Source organism: Rhinolophus sinicus, linkage group LG14 (genome assembly GCF_036562045.2).
Source record: "Rhinolophus sinicus isolate RSC01 linkage group LG14, ASM3656204v1, whole genome shotgun sequence".
Taxonomy (NCBI): domain Eukaryota; kingdom Metazoa; phylum Chordata; class Mammalia; order Chiroptera; family Rhinolophidae; genus Rhinolophus; species Rhinolophus sinicus.
Window position 1 is genome coordinate 47298181 of NC_133763.1, and position 24110 is coordinate 47322290.

Below are 24110 nucleotides of genomic sequence, written 5' to 3' on the forward strand. Positions count from 1 at the left end.
GCCTCAGGGAGAGCAATTTGTCCCAGGAAAGCTTGAAAGGAAAACAACAAAAGCTGGACCCTGGAGACCATGTAATACATCTGGGCACTGATTGCTTGGACGTGTTGAAAGGCTTCCATCTGTGAGTATTGTTTCCTACGTGGCCTTCCGTCTTCATTAGTCATTCTGTTCTACTTTCATTAAAGCTTTTTAAGGCTGAAGAGCTCTATTAGAAGAAAGCCGAGATACGTTGTAACTTGAGTCCTGCCTTTCATCTTAAGCCTGTTCCTAGCCTCAACCTCTCTCTTCAAAGGGTTTTTTTAAACAAGAAAGGAACTAGAAAGGAGGTCACTGCCAAGGGAATGGTGTTACTTAAGAATTACTTTCAATTACGTTTTTAAAGTATTACTCAGGTACTAATAACTGAGAGAAACATAAGAGCACCATATGTGGCCAGACTTCCTGTTCTAGCGCCTCCAAAGATAGCTGTCGGGTTAAAACTTATATTCCTCATAGTTCGTGTTCCTTGTCTAATACTTGGGTAATATTTACTCACAGAGCTTCTTAATGTAAGCCCATTCAGAGCAGTTCACACCATTTAAGTTGATTCATGTGGAGAAAGGATTTTCGTGGGTAACAGAGACCTAAGCTCATGCAGAGTGTTGCTGGAATTTGGCCCCGGCTCAGGCATCGTGGAGCCTGCTCCCCCACTACAGTTTTCTCAAAACACCCATCACCAGCTTTTGCTTTTTCCCTCCCTTCCTTCCTTCCTTCCTTCCTTCCTTCCTTCCTTCCTTCCTTCCTTCCCTTCCCTTCCCTTCCCTTCCCTTCCCTTCCCTTCCCTTCCTTTCTTTTTAAATTTTTTCATGTGCCAATCAAAGCACTTCCCACAACCTCCAGTTGCCAAGACACCACGCACTTCACATACCTGCTGTTTTTCTTCCGACTGTATTCAAAATGGTACAGTTTTGTGACTCACTTCCTGCCCAGGCGTCAGCATGTTTGTTCAGATCGGAAAGCAGCCCCATGTGGGGGCCTCTATAGGTTACCGCCGTTGCAGCCTGCAATGGAAGGGCTAAGGGCACCTCTGCGTTTTTTCTGGCTCAGCCCTTTTTCACTGATGAGGAATCTGCGCTCTTACCTGGGGGTGTCGGAGTGATACAGTCACGTGATGACAGAGGAAGCACTTTCTTCATCTCCTGCTTCCTGATCCAGTTTTCTTCTTCCTCCACCATTCTGGGGATGAGCTCTAGGGCCCTTGGAGGCTTTGGAAAGGTCGTTCGCATTAGCAGTCGGGCAGAAGGAACTCAGCTGCTGTCCAGAGTGTCCCTGCGTTCTTACTGACTGGTCCCATGTGGACTCAGGGATGCCCTGAGGGGTTTGCATAAATACCCAGAGAGCTTGTTTGGAAGCTTCAGCAAGTGTTCTTCAGTCTGAACACGTCCTCTTCTTCAGCAGCATTTGGAGCAGGCCTTAAACTGGGTAAAGCGCTTTCACTTTCTCCTTCCACAATGGTTAGGCTAGTACCTTGTCTGCTAGTCATGTGCTACTTGCTAGGGGTACAGAAATGAACCAGACGTGTGCTGGTGTGCCTCCTTGGAGCATCGAGTCACGAAAGCAAGAGATGATTAAATAAGCAGTTAATACACAATACAAAAAAGACCATGGTACTTGAAACAAAAGGCATCTGTAGCAGCACATAGGCAGTGGGCACCTAACTCGTACTTAGGGGGCTAGGAGGACTTCCTGGAGGAAGTGTCGTTAAGCTGACCTGGAAGGGTGTTCTAGGCAGAGGGAACAGAATGGACCAAGCTGAGGCAAAGCATGGCTTAGTGGAGGGAGGAATTGGATGGACTAGCGTGTTATTGGGAGGGCATAGTGAGAGGTGAGGCTGGAGAGTAAGCAGAAACCAGAGCAGCAGGGATCAGTGCATGGACCTTGGGCTTTACCTCAGTGGGAAGCCATGCAAGGGCTTTAGCCAGCGGAGGAAAGTGACACACTGACAGTTTAGAAATAGTTCTGGCTGCAGAGACAAGAGTGCAGCAGAGAAGGATAAGACCAGGAGCAGAGAGGCCAGACTGGAGACTACTCAGTAATTCAGGTGAGGCATAATGCAGAAAAAGTGCTTACACCTGCCTGTATTAATGTGACCTTTTTCCAGATTTCATCTCTGTTGGCAGAATTGGAGGCAATCCGAAGAAATTCGGGGTCCCAAAAGAGGTAAATGTGTTATTTCATTATCTAAGTATTGCTTGTAATTGGTGAAGCAAGAAAATTTGATATTGCTGATAACTGTAAATCTTAGCTTTTTATATCAAGGACCTTAAGTCACGCTCAGCAGAAAGCACTGCTGAGTTTTTTGTTATAGCACAAATTCCCTGTGATTTCTAATTAAAATATTTGTGGCACTGGTTGAAAAGGAAATCCCTAGAGGATCAGAGTAAGCTAAGCATCGAAAGAAACATTTAAAAGAGAAGTATCTAAAGAAATGCAAGGATGTAACATGCAAAACAGAGGAGAGTGAACAGATAGCGAGCCCCACAGTGCAAGGGGGGCCTGGATCTAAGGAGGTCCGTTTGTTGTTTGTTACCAGTTACATGTATGTTATAAATTGGTACTTGTATATATGAAATATTTTAATCTAGAAACTTAAAGCTCTAATTGAAAAGTAGCTTGGGGGTTTGTTGGGGTTGGAGGGGTAGAGAAGTCCTAGCAGCTTGTTCTGACTGGCTAAGGGAGGGTGTGTCCCTTTTCTGCCGGACCACAGATCTCTGGGTGAACCCCTGGTCCCCAAATAATAGGAGGCTGCAGTCCTTACTTTAGTCTAGCCACCACTTTATCCGGACTTCATTTAGCAAAAGATAAATTGTAGAATGGATCTGGAAACAATGAGAAGCATTATCATCTTCTTTTTAAATGTCACGATTTATTTATCCATATTATTATCTTAAAGCGAGACCTAAGAGTGTACCTTTCCATCTCAGGTAACAGAAGGCCTTTCCTCATTCACATTTGATAACGGAATCTTAAGAATAGCAGTAGCATTCTGCCGGTCATCTGTGGATGAGTTTGTTTAACCTGCGTGAGGTGGTTGGTTGTCTGTTTCTTCCTTCCAGTGTCATTGTCTCTCAGTGGACCAGCATGCTGAAAGTCGTAGCATTGCACCTGAAGAGGCACAGACTGACGTTCGCCACCATCGATGGCTCTGTCAACCCCAAACAGAGAATGGACTTGGTAGAGGCATTTAATCACTCCGGGGGCCCTCAGGTACGAGTTGGTCACATCAGAGTTATAGAATTAAGAGCAAATTGTTCTTAGTTATACAGAGAGAATTCTAATATGGCAGCTCAATTTAAGTATATTCATGGCTTTGATTCCTGCAGGTGTTTTTAATTTATTAGACATTTATGGGGTACCTATCAAAGTATGCAGATACTCGAAAGAGAATAAACTATGAGGGCTGAAAGAGGAAGAGCAGAACTGGTGAGGATCAAGGAAATCTTTGTGGAGGAGGCAGGCTTTGAGACGAGGAGGGATTTTGATAAGAGGAAATACGGAGGGATGTGGAAGAACAAAGGCATCTAATTATAGATAATAAATATTTGGAAAGCGGTAGTTGAGTGATAGGAGAATCACAGCAGAGGGGGCGGGGGTGCAGGTGCAGAGGCTGATGGAACAGACATACTGGTTAAAGGAGAGTTCACCGAGCTAACCACTCCCGGTGCTCTGTGATAGCGTTCCTGTATTTTGGCAGGCACACAATCATGTCTTATGGTTGACACCCACACGTGAAACTGTGAAGTGAGAATTTCCTCAGAGGTGAGGCAACAGAGATAGCATCTGAAAGTTTCAAAACAGTGCGTTTATGACAGCAGAGGAAGATTTGACAGGAACACGTTGCTTATCTGTACTGATCTTGGACTTGAACCTGAGACAGAAGGAGAAATGTGTTATGAGACCAAATCAGGATAAAGTTAATGGTGTTTTTCCTTCTGAAGGTTATGCTAATCTCTCTGTTGGCTGGAGGTGTTGGTCTAAACCTGATTGGAGGAAACCATCTTTTTCTTCTGGATATGCACTGGTAAAGATTCTGGATTTTTCTTGACTTGTCACAGCACAGCAGGGAGACCAGCAGACTGTGCTCTTTGTATTACAGAGCTGCCTCTGTGCTCACGTGTGTAGATACAGATCTAAATGGGGTAGGGCTAGTTGACAGCCCCAAATTCCTGAACAAGCAAGGCTTCAAGTGACTGCTTAAAATAGTCCATTCACTTCATTGTTAATCTAACATCTGTTTCCATGGAGACTGGGAACAGGGCTTTCTTCCTGGCTGAGAGCTACATCACTCAGTCCTGCCTCTTCAAAATACCATATTCGTTGAGAAATCTCAACTGCAGAAAACAGGAAGAAGCAAAGGCAAAGGACTTTACTGATTATGTTTGGCATATACTTAACATATAGCTTCACATGTGTCAACACTAGAAGCATAACAGCATCCTTTCTGGAAATAAGATAAATGAGTTAGTGTGTTAAGAGACACATAAATAGTCCCAGTTTTTGGTTTTCAAATTCAGCCAATTAGGAATTGCTACGTGTTGTTCTAATGCTCCAGGCAGCCCAGATGGTCACAAACAGGCCAACCTGTTGTTATCTCCTGGGAGAATGGGTGTAGGTCTTACTTGGGACACCCCTATATGTGGCAGTGAGGAAAGCTGACTGGGAATTACACTGTTTTCTGAAATGGAGAAATGTAATCCAAGATTTTAACAAGGTAAGAAGAGAAACGAGTTTCAAGTTGCTAATGAGAATACGAAGAAGGAAACAAATTGTCTCCTTAGTTGGATCACAGCATATGAAAGTTGAAAAAGGTACTTGAGATCATTAGCCAGCTCTAACATTTCCAAGTAACAATCTGAAGCGTAGGGGGTGAATATTAAATGTCTTGTCCAAGGTCATCCAGCTAGTTAGTGACCACACTTGAGTGTTGGTTTCACCTGTTACCGATAGTTGTCAACTAGTGATAGTGCTGAGTTGCTGTTATTAATATTAGCAGTCTGACCCCTTTTTCTCATGAGATGGCAAGAAGGTATCTGACTGACCTTTCTGAGGCCAATATCGCCTAGGACAGAGATCTCCAAACTTTTTCTGTAAACGTTTTAGTGCAGGTAGTAAATATTTTAGGCTTCGCAGGCTACATGAGTTTCTGTCATATTCTTCGTGGTGGGGTTTTGTATGCTTGTTTTTACATCCCTTTACAAAGGTAACAACCATTTTTAACTCACAAGCCATGAAAAACCAGGCGTGGGCTGGATTTGCCTGGGGGATTTTGGTACCCCAGGCCTAGGATGTCAGTACTTTGAGCTTGACCTCTCTTCCACCAGGAATCCATCCCTTGAAGATCAAGCTTGTGACCGAATTTACCGCGTAGGGCAGGAGAAAGATGTCGTCATACACAGGTAAGTAAAGTCCTCCCCGACCTAGGACCCTCCCCAAGTTCTGCTTTTGGGCAAGTCTTTCTTGGCTGTGTTCTAATCGAATGTAGAGTATGGGGTGATCACCTTACTAGTGATGCTCCCGGGACACGTCCCCTTGGGACTGACAGTCTGGAAGGGAACACAGGCGTTTGGGGGTAACCTGCAGTTGGCCCCTGCAAAAGAAGAGCAACCTGTTGTCACAGTGAGCTTCCTCTCAGTCCAGACAGCCCATGAAAGGGCCCTCCTCTCTCCCTCTCTCTCTCTTTTTGCTTTTAACTTTTATTTTGACATAATTTCAGACATATAGGAAAGAATGTAAGAATTCTTACAAGAATAATACCAGAACATTCCCGTATGCTGTGCATGTGTGTGTACACTTTTTTCTGGGCCATTTGAGAGTAAGTTACAGACATGATGCTTCTTTACCCCTAAATACTTAAACGTGCATTTCCATAACCATAAGGACACTCTCTTAAGGACATAACCACAACAAAATGATTGAAATCAGGGTGTTAACAATGACACAGTACTGTGTCTGAGCAATGGACCCTATTCTATTCTGCCACTTGTCTCAGTGATGTCCTTCACAGCAAAAGAAAATCCTGGATCCTGTGTAGCATTCAGTTGTCATGACTTTCCTCCTTTTACCTGGAACAATACCTCAGTCTTTCTTTGTGTTTTATGACCCTGGAAGCCAGTAAATAATTTTGTAGAATGTCCCTCTGTTTGCGACCCTCCTGTCTTTAAAAACAAACCCTGCCTTAATGTTACAGTCCACTCTAGCTGTGGGCCTCTTTCTCTCCTTCCTTTTCAGGGCCAGGTTTCCTGGAGAACTAGAAATCACTGACTGTCTTGACTTGCTTACCTCCCATTCATTCCTCAGCCTTTACTAACTGGCTCTCACCTCTGTTGCTCCACTGAAACTGTTCTTGGTAAAGGGCACCAAGGAATTCCAAAATTTGTCAAATACAGAGATTACGTTCGTTTTCCTGTCTGTAGCTCACTTTGTATGCACTTCCCTTAAGAATCCTCAGGTAAGTCCAAAGTCTGTATCTTCAGTTCCCAGGTCCCCTAAACTTCAGACCTAGATACTCAAACCCCTGGATCAGGTGGCCACGTACTCACCGTTTTTCACTCACTCATCTCGTTCAACTAAAACTGATACCTATTGAGCACTCACTGCGTATCAGGTACTGTTACCTTTTCCAGGGACTCAAAATGTCACAAGTTGAAGTTATTTTCTCCTACCACCTCATGTCTATTTACTCTTCTGTATTCCTTGTCTTTGTAAATATCTAATCAGAGCCAGAAACAAGATTCTTCCTTCTTTCTCACTTTTCACATACCAAGTCCATTCATTTTATTTTCTAAATGTTTCTTACAACTGTCCCTTCCTTCCCAGTCCTGCTGCCACGTCCCTCTTTCAGATCTAAATTTCTTAGCAAAGCCGCTGGTGATCTGGCCTCCGTCAGCGTCCCCAGCTCTGCCATTGCAGGACACCGTGGTCGACTCCGTTTGCCTTTTGCCCTGGCTGCACTGGTTGAGTTGATCTTCCTTCAGCATACCATGTTCTACAATCAGCCATGGTTTTACACACGTGCCCAGTCCATGGGGGGCCCTCCTCACCCTTCCATCTGGCCAATGCTTGCTTACCCTCCAGTTCCCACGTTGAGTTCAGTCTGCAATGGAGCCGTCCCGGAGTCTCCCAGACTGATTTCTTTTTACTCCTTTTGCACATTGGACACATTTCCACTGTAGCACTTTCTAGGTCATAGTCTTACTGTTGCTATTTATTTTTACGTCTCCCTCTTGTGTTCTCTTTGAGAGCAAGACTGTCTTCATCTCTCCATACCTCTACCTGGCACAGTACATGGCACATAGTGAATGCTTAAGCAGCACGTGGGGAATGAGTGAGTGCGTGACAACAGTGGCGTTTCCTCAGTTTGTAAAACCCGTTTTCAGTGTGAATTCGCCAAGAAAGAAGACATTCTGTGCTTACACTGGCGTGAATATACCTAGCAGAAACTTGCTAGTTTCAGGGTCTTCTGGCCTTATCAGGATGAGCTTTTTTGTGTGAAAGCTGGATCTCTACACTTCTTTGGAGAGGGATATCTTTTGCTTATTTTGCATTTCTCAATTACCTTAGCTTCAGAAAGAAATGAAGTCAATTTGAGTCACATCATTTTAAATAGACACATATTTAGTGCAGGTTGTTTAGATCACCTATACACAGAGTTCCTAACCAAACCTAAGAAAGCTAAATAAAGGAATAAATCTCACTTAAAAACTGAAGCATAAACAGAAGTATGAACATGTTATTAGATACGTGGCTTTCGGTTTCTGATTGTTTGCTTGTCTATTTTGTAGATTTGTTTGTGAGGGAACAGTGGAAACGAAGATCTTGCAGCTCCAAGAAAAAAAGAAAGATTTGGCCAAACAGATTCTGTCAGGATCTGGAGAATCTGTCACTAAGCTCACCTTGGCTGACCTCAAAGTCCTTTTTGGCATCTAACTTCCTGTTTCTAGGGCTCAGTATTGTGCCACTGTTGGTTTGTATTAGGACCTGGAGAGAACGACCTAACCATGGTCCTTTGGGCTCTCCTGTCACCGTCAAGCCTTGTGCCTGCCACACAATGAGGCGTACTCAGTTCCCAGAATGGAGGACCAGTTATCATGTCAACCATTGGTTAATCAATCATGTTAATCAACTTATTTAGTGCGTGACATACAAGCCAATGAATTATTTCAGATAAAAGAAAATGCTTTCATGTTAGATAATTTTGGAAAACAACTGTGGGAGAGTTGTACATACGCTTCAGTAAAAGCTCAAAAAGCCCTTTCTCTTCTCAGCTGATGGGGGACCCAGCATTATTACCGTCTCTAACAAAGAGCCTATCTCTTTGTCTCTCCTGCCAGTGAGGTTACTCCTGTAAACTCTTTGTGGGCCGAGCAGAGAGTGGACCCCTATGGCCATTGCTCTACAGTTGTCTCCATCCAGGAGGTTCTTCCTCTCAGGCGTCAGATCAAGGAGGTGCTTTGTACATAAACAGCTGTTTAGCGTTTCTATCAGTGTGTCATTCAGTAGTTGGTATGGTATCATTTAGTATTACTGTATAATTTCGTACTGCTATCAAATTATGTAGTATTTGTATCATATAATTTGATATTTGTATCATTATTACAGTATTTGCATTTTTACAAATGCACAGTATTTCCATTTAGTGTTGTATCATTTAGTAGGTGTACAGTTGTATCTTTTAGCATTGGTATCATAGGTATAACCTAATAAATATGTGTTTGACACTGTAACAGATCATGCTATGTGCTCACTAAACCCCATTTCCTTTTCCTCCTGGGCACCCAGCCTACATTTCCCAGTCGTCACTGCAGTTACCTGGGTCATATTACTGAGTTCTGGTCAATGGAATGAGGAGAGAAGTGATGTAAGTTTTTTTTTATCTGCTCTAAAACTTTGCATGTGATTCTTCATGCTGTTTCTTCGCTCATTGGTCCATTGGATGCAAAGTTACTGATGGAAGACCACAAGGCCCCAGAGAATTGTCAAGCCTCTAGATCAGGGATTCTTAACCTATTTTTTGGCCATGGTCCCTCTAGGTAGACTAGGAAGCCTTGGTTCCTGAATGACTGTTGGAAAAGCCCTCCCCACATGTATCTCCCTTCTCACCCCAGCTCACCCACATTGGACTATGACATGATCAAGAAAGAATATATTTTCTTGAGCCACTGAGATTTGGGGGTTGTTTATGTAACAGTTAGTACCCTGACTAATACAAACTCTTGAGGCTTTTGTACTTTAGGAAACTTCAGATTTCCTTCTTCCCATTAGCAATCATTTCTAGAATGCTTACTCTGCTAATTTTTGCTAGAAAGAATTGTAGTTCTTTCTAGATGGAATTGTCGCCCTCCTTTGAGTTAGGATTAGGAGATGAAACCCTGTGTTACCTCAGTCACAGTTGTGGACTGAGGCACTGGCGCCTGTTTAAGCAGAGATGCCCCCTAAGGCCAAGGCTTACAAAGGTAACGACAGTCTGGCCTGGTGGGAAGAGTTCTGGTGTGGAACTTAGACTTAACCTTAGTCCAGCTTCACTGTAGCTGGGGACGTAACCTTGAAAATACCAATTTCTTTACACATGGTTTCCACATTTGTAAGGTGGGCATTGTTTTCAGAACTCAGCAGCTACAGTGAGGTCCCCGATAAAATCAGGAAAAGAAAGATGTAAGATTACCCTATGGGAGTTATGCTATAAGATCAACATACCAGGGCAAAGATAGGTGTCACCTGAGAAGCGGTAGCTCCCAGGACAGCAAGAATGTACAAACCCTACCTCTGCCATTTGCTGATTGTCTGATATTAGGCTAGTTTCAGATTCCCTGAGCATCTCGATTCTTTTATCTGTAAGATGTGTTGATTGGCATATATCTCGTTGTGCTCCGCCGGGAATTCAGTAACAAATACACATGCTGGAAACTGTTTGACTAGATAGACAGATCGGGTATGTCAGTCAGAAGGCTTATTAGTTAGGTGACACTGTCACTGCCCATTCCAAGCACTGTTTGGGATAGAGGCAGTGTGAACTTTGAAGTCCAAGTGTTCTTGCTTTTAGTTTGGATATGGGTGCAGGGATATGGGTAACCTAGTCTTCAGATATTCAGAGCCCAGTGACAAGTGTCACCTACTATAAGATTCCCTCTGTAGCTTCAACAGTTTCTCTAGTGTTTTTTGTTTCTGAGTCTAAGCCCAGCAGAGCCACCTAATTATGTCTTGAGTAGGTGTCCTATAACCGTGAGATGCTTTGGATGTGAGGTGGGTGCAACAAAAGTTGGAACACTGTCCTGATGGGATGGAATGTATCAAACACGCATCCTAAACCCCAGCCCTGGGGTGGGAATTTCTCCTGGATTCATGGAAGTAGCATTCTGGTGACTATCTCAGGCTCATGTTCATTTTAGTTACAGTGAGTCAGTTTCTTAAGGTCTGGACATGACACGGTGGGTCCTTGGCCCCTCTAGCAATGGGCGACACCCCACAAAGTGGTGATCTAATTGAGGTGCTGGCGTGTGAGTTCTGCCCGTGTCAGCCAGCCTTCCATGTGACAGCAGCACTGCGAGGTTTCCTTTTCAGAGCCTCCTGCCTACCTCAGCAGACCTGGGCAAGGACGCAATGAGGTAATAAATGCTTTAGAAGCCGTGGAGGGCCATACAGATGCGAGTGTTATTGCTGTGGGACCAGGTCTGGGGATGAGAATACAACAGCCGCATGGGTGCAGCTGAAAGAACCAGATGGGGAACATCTGTCACCAAAGCGCAACGTTGCTGAGCAGCCAGTTTACAAGGCATTTCTGATGTGGCAGAATGGTCTTCATGGAAGGTTTCTAGTTTGACTGCTCTTTAGAAGTGTTGATCCAAAAAGGGCTTCCTGTGCATGCCACGGCTGGATGGCATCCTGGGTCCTCTAAAAGCCCCACCCAGGACGCCTGTGGTCATGCAGCCAGTATGAACAGCAGTCGGCAGAAGGACACCTTTGTGGGACATGGCCCTTTTCTCCAGCAGTCGTGATTTGCAGTGGCTGTGTAGGAATCCCGGCTGTTACCTCTCTCTCACTGTCTCTTACCCAAGAAGTGGCTTTCAGCAGGGCTCAACATGGACGCCGATTGTCCTGTGCTCATAGGATAACCATGGATACTCCGGAGCTCAGCGTGGCCTCTGCTTGTCTGAAACCTTGATGCTTTGAGAGAACTGGGTTTACAAAATGGGATATTGGGCTGCTATTTACTATGTAGCTTCTAGCCCTAGGAAAAGGCAGAAACAATTGAAAAGCATACCTGCAGGCCCAAAGAAAATTATAATAGGATTTTGGAATTCCTAGACATATAACCTAGATTAAAGTGTGTTCGTAAATGAAAATGAAATTAGGGCCAATTATGATCAGTAGCTAGGGGATGGATATGGGGGTGAAAGAACAGCCTAACTCCTAGGGAAGGAACAGGGAGACAGACATGCAGCTACACAGGGTCTTTACCAGCTGGAGTCCTTTCTCCCAGAATCCTTAGCTGAATCTTCGTGAAGGAAGGGATTATGTATGAAAGTGAAGATGGGGAGAATACGTTTACTGCTTAATTATTTATACATTAATTCAAAAAACTGTATGAAATGTGCCAGGCATTGCTGGGTACCGAAGATATAAGGGTAAGCAAAACCAAGACCGATTCCTGACCTCCTAAGGCTTATAGTCTAGGAGGGAGGGCCACAGGTATTAATTGCATCAGCGTGTGTGTCTGTCATGAGTGCAGCAGTGGAGAGGTACGTGTAGCTCTGCCGGCAGAGAACAGGGATTTGACCTAGTCAGGGCAGACTTCTGGGAAGAATTGATGAGGGCATTGAAATCAGTATGTAGAAGCCAACAAGGCCACGAGGGATGTGCCTCTTCCTACAGCCTGCTTTTAATTGCCAGAGCATTCAGCTGCGCCCATCACCTGTTAGCTGACGCAAACCTAACATGGGTGTACGTCCTCTAATAAAGCTGAGTGACTTGCACTCTAGAGCTTAGAGAATGGGTGGGCTGACAGGTACACGCGTGTGTTTGTTATCCAAGAAGCCACGGTGTTTATCCTCTTACAACATCCCAGAGGACGGAGGCTGTAATTGGGGTTCGTTTTTCTTCCCTGTGAACTCCCGAGCTGTAACTTACCTCATAACACTACCTCGTGCTGACGCTCCAGTGCTCGCGACTCAAAGGTGATTTCTGAAGCACTTTGTGACACTGGGCAACTTGTAAATCCTCAGACTTCTTTTCTTCCTCACCTTGGTGTCTTGGGCTCTGCAGATTACTCTGACTTTGCCAGGTCTTTCAGCTGGCAGGACAGTTAAATTAAATTGAATTTAGAGTGCACTATAGGGCAGGCCAAGGAACAGGGCCATCCCCTCCCCTGCCCCCACCACCACCCCCACCTGCACAGACTTTCTTAATGTTTGTAATGGAATTGTTACCATTAATATTGTTTGAAGTCAAAGCATTTGCCAAAACCTAGATGTCTTATAGACATTTCTGTTGCAGTATAATTCCATCTACAATAGTGTTATCCAATTACCAAAGGCTTTTTCCAACTGAAATAAATGATAAGCTTTTTATCCTGAGTTCTGAAATCTGATTCATTAAAAGACGTGTGTGGAGGGGAATGATGTAATACAACAAGCTTCATGCCAAGTGACTCTCGCGATGTCTGAGGTTAACTGGAAAATTCAAGGCTGGTCCCTAAGGTGCATTTAATTTATCCAACACATTTGAGAGAAGGCCAAGATTTTTTTCCAAGTGGCATTTGGTTGAACGACAAATATTGGAGTTTGAGGGAAGGGAAGTCTGGCTTGTAGAAAGATACTAAGGAGATCCAAACTAAAAATTCTACCAATTAGATCTTTATTCATTCAACAAAATGTTGATTAAGCCTCTAGTATGTGTGCCAGGAATGTTCCTACACGGGAACAATATAGTTAATAAGTGTCAAATCTCTGCCTTCCTAGAGCTTAGTTTAGTATCAGAGGACAGACAATAAACACACAGAATAATATGGTAGATGGCGATGAAGCCTGCTAAGGACGCCTGGGGTGGGGGGTGTTGCTGTTTACACAGGGTGCTTAGTTAGGGCTCTCTCCAGTGAGATATTTGACGTGGGAGCAGATACCTGGGGAAAATGAGTGTCGGTATCTGAGAAGACCATTGTAGTTGGAGGGGTGTTAAGGCCACAAAACAGAGGACTTTGGGGATTCTGAGGAGCCCCAGGCAGTCAGTTTGGCTAGAATAGCGTGGTGGGGGGATGGGTAGGAAATGAGAGAAGAGCAGGGATCCAGGTCATACAGGTATAAAGACTGGCTTTGTTCTGAGTAAGATGGGAGGCCATTGGAAGGTGTTAAGCAGAAGAGTGACGTGATCTGAGGTGTATTTTTCCTTTAAATTTATTGGGGTGACATTGCTTAGTAAAATTACATAGGTTTCAAATGTACAATTCTCTAATACATCATCTACATATCACATTGTGTGCTCACCACCCAGACTCAGTTCTCTTTTTATCACGTATATTTGGTCCCCTTTACCATCATCTACTACCCCCTCCCCCCTTACCCTCTGGTAACCACTAAATTGTTGTCTGTGTCTATGAGTTTTTTGTTTATTTGTTTGTCTTCTTCCTTTGCTGTGGTGTTTTCAAAGGACCTCTCTGACTGGTGAGTGGAGAAGGGAGCACAGGAGGGGAAGGGTGGAAGCAGAGAGACAAGTTAGAAGGCAGACTCCAGGTGAGAAGTCCTGGTTTCTGAGGCCGGGATGGTGGCAGCGGAGGAGAGCAGAGCTCAGCAGACGCGCTTTGAAGGGATGGCTGGTCGGATCCGCCACTGGACTGGATGTGGTGCGTGATGTTCCCAAGACTTGACTCCAGCACCTGTCAGGGCGGATTTGGACTTCCCTTGGAAAGAGATGGAGAGGCCTGCAGGAGAAATAGTTTGGTGGTAGAGGCAGGTGGAAAGAGTTGGAAATTGCAAGTTCCGTTTGAACATTTTAAATTTGAGATGCCTGTGATATACCCAAGTGGAGATGTTAAGTCAGGTGTTGGGTGTGTTCCTTTGGGATTTGGAGCTGGAGATAAATTTGGGGGCATCAGTATAAAAATGGTATTTAAAGTCACAAGAGGATGGGATCATCTATGGAGTGGGAAGAAATAGGAATGCAAGAACTGACCCTTCGGGCTCTGCAATGTGTAGAGACTGGAGAGAGAAATCAGGAGGAACTGGCACAGAAGACTGAGAAGGAAAAGTCAGTGACATAGGAGACTTAAGAGAGTGACGCCACAAACACCAGAAGATGTTTCATGGAAGGCGAATGTGATCTGCTGTGTCCTTCCTCCCCCAAGAATTCTCTTTCGAGTCTACCAGCAAAGCGGCTGTGCTCTAGGAGTCAAAGCTTCTAGTTAACTTCCTAGTAACAGACAAAAGTGAAGAGTACTCTAGAAAACAAAGCGCTGAGAGAGGTGAGGCGGACGAGGGTCCCTCGACCCCCTGGCAGGAGATGAACTGCAGTCAATGTCTGAGCTTCTATGTCAGCACCATTCCCCTTCATTGGCTTACCACTTGTGTGCCCTTACCAAATAGCAATCTTCTAGTCTTTGGTGGGGGTGGGGGGTACAAGATGAACATGGCACGGAGGTGGAAGAGGGGGACCTCTACCTAAACAGGAAGATCACAGTATAATCCATTTAAAGAGTGTGTGCTAGCGAAAAGTGGATATGCTGAAAGGAGGTTTTATTTCTGAAGGAAATATCTAACAGCTCTGGGAGAAATAAAGAAAGGTTATTTATCAAACATTGAGGAGCCAGACTACCCCCGTGATCTCTAAGTTTCAGCAGCACAGGTACCTCCATACCTGTACAAGACAGAGGCAGCCTCCTCGGGTGGAGAAGACACTGCCAACCCATCGTTAAGACAAAGAGTACAGTGGGGGTCTCTTGTGCTCAACCGTCCATACATACAATCAGTGAGTGACTCACAAAAAGTACTTGAACTCGAGAGTATAGCTAAGGCACTTTGTTTTTAATTCTGTCAGTTTCTTGAGACTTCATCGGGGCCTGGGGGTCTTCTGGGCATCTGAGGTCGTGCTGGCTGCAGCTTCACAGGCTGACGCAGGCAACGTCAGAGCGCCACGGTCCTGAGCAGACTCCTTGCTGAGCTCGGCCCACTTGCCCACGTACATTCTGACTTCTCGGTGAACTTCCCACAGCATGACCAGTGGGGACGACCTGGGTGGCCTTTGTGGCCATGGCCACAGCCCAGGTACCCACCTGCGTGGTACACAGAGGAGAGGGAAGAGCACCGTCAGCAGTTGTCATGGAAACAGCACCTGGCAACATTTTGACTCACCGATGTGAGAACCTCTAATAAAAACCTGGCGAGAACGGGCTACCGGACCCCTCTCCAGTCAGGACTCCCAGGACTGATGAGAGCAAATCAATTAAGGTTTAGCTGCAGGTCTGAGAAGAGTGTTATTTTAACATTGTGCTAACTCAAGGAGATGAACTGGTTTGGATTTGAACTGGAATAAAAGAGGAGGGTAGAGAAGTGGAAATAAAGAAGGTAGATCCTAGAAGGTTTACACCACAGGGTGCGAGAGCCTGTCTTAAGGCCACCATTAGAGCAAGGAGACGGCAGAATACTTGAAAAAAATGACATCTCTTGCCTGAGCTGAGAAAAGAGCCAGACCTGGTTCAGTTGCTTTAAGCATCTACTCCCCCATCCCTGCCTTGTTTGGAATGTCTTTAACCTGCTCAAAGGAACTAGGTGGGGTAACGTTTTGTTATACTGCCAGGAGGCTTGAAAAGGCAGTAACAAACTGAGCATCTGGGGAGAAGCACAGGGCTGATGGGACTGGTGACCTGTATCAAAACAGCAAGAGCCCAGAACTTTGAAGTTTGCTTTCAATTTTCAGAACAACGAAGCTAGAAATGGGACTTTTAGAACTGTGGCGTTTATGTGCACAGATTGTAGTCTCGAAACAAAGCCTGAGTCCGACTACCGCAAACCTAGTGGCTGTGTGCTGCCAGGAGATGGGCCCGGAGGGGAGGGACTTTGGAGAGCGCCTGGTCCCCTCACCTGGCATGGTGCCTCCACAGGCGCAGCGAGCAGTTTTCTGGCCTCCGCTGGAGCAGAATGTGCAGCAGTGAAACACGCCTGTGTGCGAGCGGTGCCTTTTCCTCACGGTCACCGTGAACGGCGAGCCCTTTGGTGTTCGGACCAAGAGCAAAGAACAGCAGGGTATGAGTCAGGGACGAGCTGAGCATCCCAGGTGTGTAAGTCAGAGGGACACGGCTAGCAGGAGGGGGCCGGCGGCTGGGGGCTAATAACTGCCTCGCTGGGTGCTCGGCTGGATGGGCCAGACACAAATGCAGGGACAGTCAAGGCGTGTGGCCTGCGCCTCTGGTACGTCGGCCCCCTGATACACAGTAAACCCACCGGCTTTCATATCACTGACTTCCGTCTGTCTTCTCCATTCTTGAGGCATCTCGGGTAATTAGTAGAGCGTCTTAACCACAAGGCTAGGACGTCCTGTGTCCTGTGTTCCTTACTCCAATTTCTCAGACACTCACCACCCCTCACACTGAGCTACCTCCTTCCCTTCCACCCCTGCATCCTGGCCGTACCTGTTTACCCAGCCACTTACTCTGGGACGGTGCAGGGATGTGCAAGGGAGAAAGGTCAAGGGTGTGTGCTAATAATTCTCCAATTAGAAACTCTACTTGCCCCCTTTCCTTCAAGTATAGCATCCATTCTCTAGTTTCTTTGTTAAAGAATAAATACTACGTGTCCCTATGTGAGAACCATGCGGTCTGCGAAAGCTGAGTTTGGCACCTTAGTAACCTTCCAAATGTTAAATCTCTCTTCTTTTAAAGAGTTTACAAACTATTTTAAAAGCAACTTGGAGTTCACAGAAGTGGGGTCAGGTTCTGGTTTTGCCCTGCAGGTACTACGTATTCTGGCAAGTTTGGTTTCTCAGTCTAATTGCATGAGCATCCCTATACCTAAATGGTCTGGCAGAAAATTGAAACAACGTATGCAAACACCTCGCCCACTCCAGGGCTGCAATGAGGCAAGCAAGTGGCCAGGAACCTGCATCTTCCTAGAGCACTGACTAAGCCAGCCTAACATCCCGACACGGGGTGTTTTGTTGGCCCTGTCGGTGTTGATTTCTTGTTGGGGGAAGCCTCTGACATTTGAGTACAAATGTCACAGAGATTCTGCTGAACATGTTGAGTATGACCTGATTTTAAAAAAAATCGCAATCTCTAACCAGAAAGTTACAGTTGTCTGTGGAGGTGGGGCAGTAAGCATGGTAACAGATACACATGCAGGTCTGTAAACAGTAGGGGATTACACGGGCAGATGGTTAGGCAGGTAGGTGCCTGGGCAGGTGAGAGAAGAGGGCATCCCTCTCCCAATTGTGTCCTAGGACGTCCACGCCGGGTCATAGTCTGAACAAAGGGAAATCCTGAGCTAGATTTATGTTTTTTGAACTTGTACTCTTGTCTGCTGGTAGATCGCCCCCTGTGATTCAAGTATCTTTCCCAAATTAAGCATTCCAACAAGCCACCTGGGAGAACGATAAACTGCAAGCGTAATTGCTGGGAGGTGAAATAGGGCTAGAGAGCTCTTGTGGCCACCAGCTTCCTCTAGTAAGAATCAGAGTCCCAAAACCTCGCCCATTTCTAAAGTGAAGGGAAGTAAGAAAGAAGAGAATCCTATTCAGTCCCCGTCTACGGCTGATCCCAGGAGAAATGTCTCCACATCCTAAGGTGACAGAACCCGGGGCGCCAGGTGAAAAGGGCTCAGGGAAGCACATTTCTTACCTGCACATGCTGCTCTTTGATGCAGACCAGAACAGTGTAGACGCCAGGCTCCTTGGGGGTGTAGGAAATGGAGTATGTCCCGTCCTTGTTGTCTTGCACGACCGTTCTCACTGGACTGCATGGAGATAAGAGTTGTAAGAAGCCGCGCACTGTCCCAAGCCGGCTGCAGCTGCCCACTGTCTTAGGATGTAAACTCTACACCATTAAGTTCCATCTCAAGCGGATGCTTCTTCTACTTGTCTTGGAAATTAATGTCACAGCAGAAGGGAAGCAACATAAATGCTAATTTAACCTGATGTACAGACGACTTCCTCAAAAACATTCCTGTGTTCTTCGATTGGCTTCCGCTGTACCTCCCTCCTCTCTCCTCTAATTCCAGAGTCAGAACTCTGTGCCCAGCACAGTTTAGTGGCCGAGTGGGGCTGAATTTTGAGAAGGGCCCCATTCAATCTAATATAAAATATTTTTCAGTCTATTCAAAGCTTGGGGTGAAGACAATCTGAGGGGCAGATCAGACCTTTGGGAAAAAATTGAATATAGGCCAAAACCCATGCAAGAAAATACATCTGGTCAAGCTGGTCCAATCACGTTCTTTAATAGCATCGTGGGGAGGTAGGAGGTAACTACAGCAATTAACATCCCCCCGATTGCAAAGGACCTCAAGTTTCCCGTTTCGTCAGTGCTTTTGACCCGTGACACCTGACTGTGTAGTACTAACCTGTCTTTCTTATCGTTGGGGACCACTGTGACCCGAATGTCGTCTCCTCCCCTGCCCATGCTCTCTCCCGCGGCATCCTTACAGAACAGGGTGAAAGAGGCGGTCTGTTTCTCCCGGGCTCTGTGGAGATCTGCCGAAGATAAACACTCAGCCCTCACCTCGAAGGCCAACTGCAGGGGCTGTGCCCCAGAGCGGACACCATCTTGCTTTTGCTCTTTGGAACAAGAGGTTGTGCTTCCTGTTGACTAAACGCCCCGCTCCCTTTCTTTTCTCCTCCCGTCTGTCTCCCCAAGCATACCTCTGGGAGTCCCTCTTCATGAGCCTGGTGGTCTCAGCCAGCAGCTACTCTTGGATCACATAGGATCCTGGGCCTTAACTGCAGCCCTAAGGAAGCTTTGAGAATACTCAGGACTGACCTAAGTATTTAGAGAAGAAAACCTCTAGACCCTGTGAGAGGTTGGGAAACCCCACGCTACCCTCTCTGAGCGCAGATCCTGCTGGATAGATGGGGGGTACAGCTGACTAGCTCGGACCCTTCATCTGTGAGGATCTCCTCAGTGTGCTAGCTCATGCCAGGATGGGGGTTCTCAATAGCTACAGCCCAGTCCAGCAGTCCTATGAAACAGGGCGTCTTAGCCTGTACGGGGGCTCATGAACTACTGGGAGGTCTCCGGAGAGGTTTATGGTCTAAGGAACAGAAATGTATGCCAAAGACAGTGGGTGTTCCTTGGGGAGTCATTCTCAGAGGGATCTGTGACCTCCAGTTACCAATTCCTGTGCCAGAGTCAGGAGGACTAGGATACAATTTTCCTGTCAGGACTGATCGATGAAATACATGTTTGCACAATTGCTTCCTTTAGGAATAGAACACTGTGGTCAAAAGAAATTGTTTTTCCCCTTACTGAATGACACGTCTACCATATTCTTTTAAATGCGAATGATACGTGGCCTGCATGAGCCAAAATGGACACAGAAGAAGGGAAAGCACAATCTCCTCTTCAGAACTTGGTCCAGGCCGACTGGGGCCTGCCAGGCTCTGAGCACTCCGGCTTTCGCCCTGCCCTGTAGTCTGCTGTTGGCGTCTCCGGGCACTGTCTCTGCTCTGCCATCTGAGAAACAGCTCCTTGGTAATTACTACACTTCTCAGCTGGAAAAGGATCAAGCCACGCCCGGGAAGGGACAGGAACTGTAGCCTCACCAGAGAAATCAGAAAAGGGCCGGGGGGGGGGGGGGGTCCCTGTCCTTTACGTGAGATCGCTGTGTGTCTCCTTGGGTAAGCTGGTCCGTGGGAGCTCTTCCTAGCTGAAAAAGCCACGCATCTCTACACATCGTGCCCCTGGCCACCGTCCCCACACCGCCAGCAGGCAGTGCCTTCCTACCTTCTCCTTGAAGGACACACTTGGCCGGGTCGACCTCCTGGGTGCTGATGGCCCCGTAGACTTCATAGCCACGGCACCGGCCTGCTTTCTCATGAGGAGAGAAGCGTATCCTGCCATCCACGCCGGGGCGGGTGCTGTATTCGACCTGGTTCAGCTTGGTGAGCCGCTCCACCACCACCCCCTTGGTGATGAGGATCTCCAGGTCCGAGCCACTGGTGAGCAGGTGCTCGGTGAACTCTACTCCCGTCCTCATGTCGGCCAGCAGCTGCTCCAGCTGCGCCTTCTGCAGCTGCAGGGCATTCTCCTTCTGGCCCCGGATGTCTTCCAGCTGCTTCAGCAGCTTGTCCCGATGCTCCTCGATGGCCCTGATGTAGCCCTCTGAGAAGGTGCGGACATCGGCCGCCACGGCCTCCACTCGCTCCTGGAGGGCCCTGTGTGTCTGTGGGATCTGGGCCAGGGCTGCCTCCAGGGCCTCCACGTGGGGCTGGGTGCCCCTGAGCAGCTCCCGCACGGAGTCCCCGTGCTTGTGGATCACGTTGCCCGTGAAGTCACAGGGGTGCTCCCGATGCTCCCCCACCACACAATCCCTGCACACGGGCCGGTCACACAGCTCACAGAACAGCCTCAGCTCCTCTGCAGGGTGAGCAGGACACAGGATGGCTTTCCCTACCCGGCTGTAGCCTTTCAGGTCCACCATGGTGTGGTGAGCCGTTTTCTTCTGTCGCCTAGGGGCAAGCAGAGTCAGGGACAGGAAATGAGGGAACCATTCTAGCTGGGAAACGTCCCAACTTTTCAGAGCATGGGCTCTGAAGTCAAACCTGAGTTCAGTTCTCCTTGTGGTAACTAACGTCTTACTAAGTACATGATCCCCTCTGATTCCAGTTCCTCGTCTGTGTAGTGGGGACAATACCACCTGCAGAGGCTGTTGTACAGAATAAATGATAGTAGATGAGGGCTCCCTGGCTTAGGACATGACTTTCCAAAAGTTGCGACACTAAGGCTACCTCCTAGAACTTTCCCCAATGAATTAATTTGGCAAGTTTAGACAAGCGCCGCAGCCTACTCCAGCGAGCTACAGGTGAGAGCAAGGTGAAAACCCAGCACCAAGAGACAAACTGTGCCACATAGCATGGCAGTAAACCCCAGGGAATTGAAAAGCAGCTAGCTGGCCCCAACAAGTCTCAGCTTTCATTTAAGATTTGGGTAGAGCATTTCCTTTGACCAGTGTCTACATCACCCAGAGCGGCAAGCTAGAAATTTCCTCAACAAAAGTCATCAACATTATTAGAAAGAGGGATATGGTCAGTAGACTCAAAGTTCTTTTAATTCCTTTTCTGTAGCCCTTTAAAGATTCAGGGAAATCTCTAGGAAACCCCGGTGACTGCTGTAACAACTTGAAGCTTATATGCCTGTTCTGGCACTAAAACAGTGGCTGGTAAGAAAACAGGGCCAGCTGTTTAGCTGGCAGCGAGGCAGTGACAATTATCAGTTAAAAATAGACTGGAGACTACTAACTTGTTCTGTTGGTGAGGCCAGAGAAAAATGGAAGGCAGAACTTAAAAACTACTTTAGGCTAATCCTAAAACCTTGGCCGTTTTATATTCTGATGCTCTGGAATGGGGAAAAGGGTTGAGAAGGGACAAAGAGCTTCAGATGACAAACTTCACCAAATGCCATAAAAGACCATCTGCACCCCAGTGAGCACCTAACAGCCCACCTCCCCAAGTCCCCAAGTAAGTAGGACACAAGGCAAAGGCTGAGGTGGGGCCCAATCAGCGCCTTATGCTGGGAAGGCAGCATGGATTAGAAAGAGCACAGAATGCGTTCAGATCTGGATTCAAAATTCGGTTCTGTTACACGCTACTTACCAGGTGTGGGACTTCGGCAAATTACATGTTACTGTGCTTATTTCCTCGAATAATAAATAGGGGTGAAAACAGTGTGTGCTTTCCTATAAAAGGTGCAAGGATCAAACGAGATCGAGGCAGGGGCTATGCTCTTCTATTCCTTCTGCTTCTCCAGCACCTCGTCCAATTTTTCACTATACAATCGACTGATGATCCAAGATCACTGAGTGTGCTTTGCAAACCGGAAAGGACTATGCAAACCTTTGATGCTGTTTTTAGTATGGGTAATAACAGGCTTCAGGAGTTAACTACCATTCTAGAGTATTTGCTATCACATCCTAGTTTAGTCTTTGACCTCCCGTGGCATTTGAGAAAACTTTGCTTTCCATCTGTTCACCAAGGGGTTTCTCTGTCTTGACCCTTTGAACGCTGCTCATACGCCACACCAGGTGGGGGTATCCCATCTTTACCTATGAGCCTGGCAGCAGAAGTGGCAGAGATTGGCTTTGCAGGTCTGACACCTCTTCTCCACTTCCCTGTCGCTGCACAGGTCACACACCAGGCCCTGGCCTTCCCCACGCAGACTCTCCAGCATCACATCATTCATGGCCAGGTGGTCTACGGTTAAAGCCTTCACTCCACCCCTGGGCAGGTCCACCTGAGCGTCACATACCGGACAGAGAATGCCGATCTGGGGCTGCAGGCTGTGCGCCTCGAGTTCCTGGAATATCGGCCCCTCAGAACTTGTGTCAGAGTCTCCCCCTCGGATGTCCACTACTGAGAAGGGTTCCAGCTGCTCCAGACACGTGGTGCAAACTGTGTGCAAACATGGCAAGAGCCTGGGGGCTTTGAAAAGCCCCATGCACAGAGGGCAGTGAGTCTTGCCTGCGTTCCCAAGGGCAGTCCCACTGGGGAGTTTGCCCACGAAGCCCAGCAGCGGTTTTCTCTTTTCGGACATATTCCCCACGTTTGTGCCCAGTATCAGAAGAGGCCCTGGGCAGTTCTATAACGAAGTGGTAGGTGATTAAGGCCACCCAAAGAGAAAGTTTCCAGAACTTGAACAGAGACCATGGGGACTCTCTCGTCCGCAAATCAAAGGGCAAAGGGGACGAAGAGGATTCCCCAAAGGGACCGCCCAGAGATCCGCTCAGGAGCGCCCGCTCCTTTCCACCGCATCCCATACCAGACACGCCCACGCCCTCCCCTGCCCCCCAAGTCCTCCCGGAAGCGTTTCCAGGTCCAGGTGCCAGCTATTCCCGTGGCCACCGCCTGGACCCCTGCACCTCTCGCGCCCTCCACTACCATCCCCCCCCTCCCGCCGCCCGCCCCATTGGGCCGGCGCCCGACACGCGACAAGTGCCACCCTCGCCCCCGCGTGATGAGGTAGGGGGGCCTCCCGCTCCTTCCCTCGACCCGGCCCTTCGGGGAGGGTACACGGCAGGCGAGGATGCTGCGAGTCCCCGCCGAGTCCGCCTCGGTTGCCAGCGCCTCCCCAGGCCTCAGCCCTAAAAGCCTAAAGACTCTGGCCCCTGCTCGCACCAATCCCAGCCCAGCTGCCCAGGTCTACTCAGGCGAGTCCAATCACCGTCCGAGAGGGGCGGCCCTCGCGGCTGGTGACACCACCAGCATCCAATAAGCTCTGGAAATCCCACATCTTCGCCCGTCCACTCAGGCTGGGAGGGGCGGGGCCAAGCTAAGGGCTAGACGTGGGGCGGCAGGAGGGCTCGGGCCTCGCTGGGAGGAAAAGAGCCAGGCGGGGAGTGAGCGGCATAGTATAGCCAACGTCACCATGTCACGGGGACTGTCTCTCTCCTCATCTCTGTGGCGACCAGAGAGGCCAGAGGACCACTTTTAAAGCCGCGCTGAGGCGTCGGGGGACGGCCTCCTTTCCGGCCTCGGATTGGGCCCACGAACCCAGACCGGGCTCTCCCATTGGTGGGTGGCGCTGTCAGTTGGCCGGCGCTCAGCCCACGGCATGCTGGGAGTTCTCTCCCCGCTTATTTTAGTTCTGGAAGCCGGCGGGCGTAGCGTGCTGGCTGCGAGGGGTTAGGCGGCTCGTCGGCTCCTGGCGTTTTCCGGGGTTACGGGTCCCTGAGGCCTTGTTTCTGGGACCCGTGGAATTGAGGGCCGGCATGGAGGCCTTCGTGTGGCCAGAACCGGGGAGGCCCCGACTCCCTTGGGGCTGGAGAAACCGCTGTTGCACCCGACGGGGCAAGGGGTGCAGATGACCTCAAGGGTCGTCACCCAGAATTCTGCAGGTACACGTAACAGAAGCGAAGCAGGTTTGTCCCGCTGTTTTTATCAGTCAGTCA

General features: G+C 47.8%; 2 protein-coding genes across 11 annotated transcripts in view; one reads left to right on the forward strand and one right to left on the reverse strand.

Moving 5' to 3' along the window:
- The window catches only part of TTF2 (transcription termination factor 2), a 36373-nt gene extending 27611 nt beyond the window's left edge, over positions 1–8762 (forward strand). For all 9 annotated transcript variants that reach the window (XM_019730608.2, XM_019730607.2, XM_074318614.1 and 6 more), the window contains 5 exons: positions 2141–2199; positions 3096–3246; positions 3978–4060; positions 5361–5435; positions 7821–8762. In XM_019730608.2, coding sequence (XP_019586167.2) covers positions 2141–2199; positions 3096–3246; positions 3978–4060; positions 5361–5435; positions 7821–7965 — 513 coding nt within the window. In that variant the 3' untranslated portion in view covers positions 7966–8762. The remainder of the gene's footprint in view (positions 1–2140; positions 2200–3095; positions 3247–3977; positions 4061–5360; positions 5436–7820) is intronic.
- Positions 8763–13401: 4639 nt separating this feature from the next.
- On the reverse strand, positions 13402–23601 carry TRIM45 (tripartite motif containing 45). Of its 2 annotated transcripts, none has more exons than XM_019730606.2 (6): positions 22269–23601; positions 19952–20676; positions 18573–18702; positions 17855–17969; positions 16104–16230; positions 13402–13948 (listed from the first exon to the last, which is right to left on the reverse strand). In XM_019730606.2, exons 1-6 carry the CDS (start codon positions 22754–22756, stop codon positions 13815–13817), a joined length of 1719 nt encoding a protein of 572 aa, XP_019586165.2. In that variant the 5' UTR covers positions 22757–23601; the 3' UTR covers positions 13402–13814. The 2 variants fall into 2 exon arrangements, with proteins under 2 accessions (XP_019586165.2, XP_019586164.2); XM_019730605.2 differs by lacking the exon at positions 13402–13948 and adding an exon at positions 15020–15295 and having other exon boundaries at positions 22269–23597.
- Positions 23602–24110: the final 509 nt, after the last annotated feature.

Excerpts from the sequence above, each read along its gene's own strand:
- TRIM45 (XM_019730605.2), bottom strand. The coding sequence starts at position 22,756 with ATGTCCGAAAAGAGAAAACCGCTGCTGGGCTTCGTGGGCAAACTCCCC. Across the intron at positions 17,970-18,572 it reads CCCAACGATAAGAAAGACAG|TCCAGTGAGAACGGTCGTGC; the intron begins GTTAGTACTACA and ends ATCTCCATGCAG. Across the intron at positions 15,296-16,103 it reads CTGTGGAGGCACCATGCCAG|GTGGGTACCTGGGCTGTGGC; the intron begins GTGAGGGGACCA and ends TGTACCACGCAG.